We start from the raw sequence: 955 nt of genomic DNA, 5'->3' as shown, positions 1-955 counted from the left end.
TCACTCAAGTGCGTCTTTGCGTCCACCTTGTTCGACTTCAACGGTTGACGTGTTGCTGGCAGAATCGGAAGTGGATGCTTCGCCGAATTTCCTTACAGTATCTGGGGTTTCATTGTTGTTGAAATCCTAGGGATATTAACAGATGTGCCTTTAAAACTTAGAGTGAGAATAAAAGATGTAGGTGAGTATATTAGTGTAATACCTCTGTGGTAATCTGCCCACTGATTGCAGAGACTGTGAAAGGGCAGCGGGAAGAAGCCGAATTGCTGGGCGAGACACGTATATGGAAAATAAATGTCTGCCCTTCAAGTTCCTCAATGCATTTAGGGAGTTTCCCATTGACACCACTATTGACCTGTAGTTGTATTGAGATCTGAGTGATTGCAACAGTTTTGATAAGTGTTTGTGGCTTTGAAATAACCTCATTGAGAAGCAGATTAGCTGCGTCTTGCTTAGTGAGTTTGAGCATCTCCTTGTTTAACACGACAACAATGGCATAATTATTCCCATCATCAACCAATAATTCTACACGGTACCTGTTATCAGCGATAGCATGGATGATCCGAATGTAGATATTTGTAAATTTTTTTAAAAATGAGATCGTTGAATTCTCACCTCACAACACCGGTGATATTGGAATTAAAGCATCGGTTGCAGTGGAGAGTTGCGCCAGATTTCTCAATTTCTTTGCTGCAATGAACGCAAGAGAGATAGTTCCAGCCATTTTGGGTCAAGACCTCAACAATCCGAGCTTTGCAGATAAAAGAAGCTTCCTGTTTGTTTACCCAGTTAAAGATGGTCCATTTGAGATTATAATTTTAAGGGGAAAAGATAAAAAATCTGTTGGAAGTCTATTAGATACCTGGGTGGTAGTGCTGGAGAGGAACATGTTGAGATCTCCAACTGAGCAAAGTTGTTTGTTACTGATTGTGGCGTTGTCGTCCAACCAGTTGAA

General features: G+C 41.0%; 1 protein-coding gene across 1 annotated transcript in view; it reads right to left on the bottom strand.

The window, feature by feature from the left end:
- LOC106298129 overlaps window positions 1-955 on the bottom strand; it is a 4,205-nt gene continuing 3,250 nt past the window's right edge. The window contains exons 4-6 of the mRNA XM_013734214.1: window positions 616-690; window positions 203-536; window positions 1-126 (exon numbers count right to left, since the gene is read on the bottom strand). Of these exons, the coding sequence (XP_013589668.1) occupies window positions 1-126; window positions 203-536; window positions 616-690 (535 nt within the window). The remainder of the gene's footprint in view (window positions 127-202; window positions 537-615; window positions 691-955) is intronic.

The sequence above is a fragment of the Brassica oleracea genome, chromosome C6, assembly GCF_000695525.1.
Source record: "Brassica oleracea var. oleracea cultivar TO1000 chromosome C6, BOL, whole genome shotgun sequence".
NCBI classification, from domain to species: domain Eukaryota; kingdom Viridiplantae; phylum Streptophyta; class Magnoliopsida; order Brassicales; family Brassicaceae; genus Brassica; species Brassica oleracea.
The sequence above is the reverse complement of the archived record's forward strand: the minus strand, read 5'-3'. Positions and strand labels throughout refer to the sequence as shown.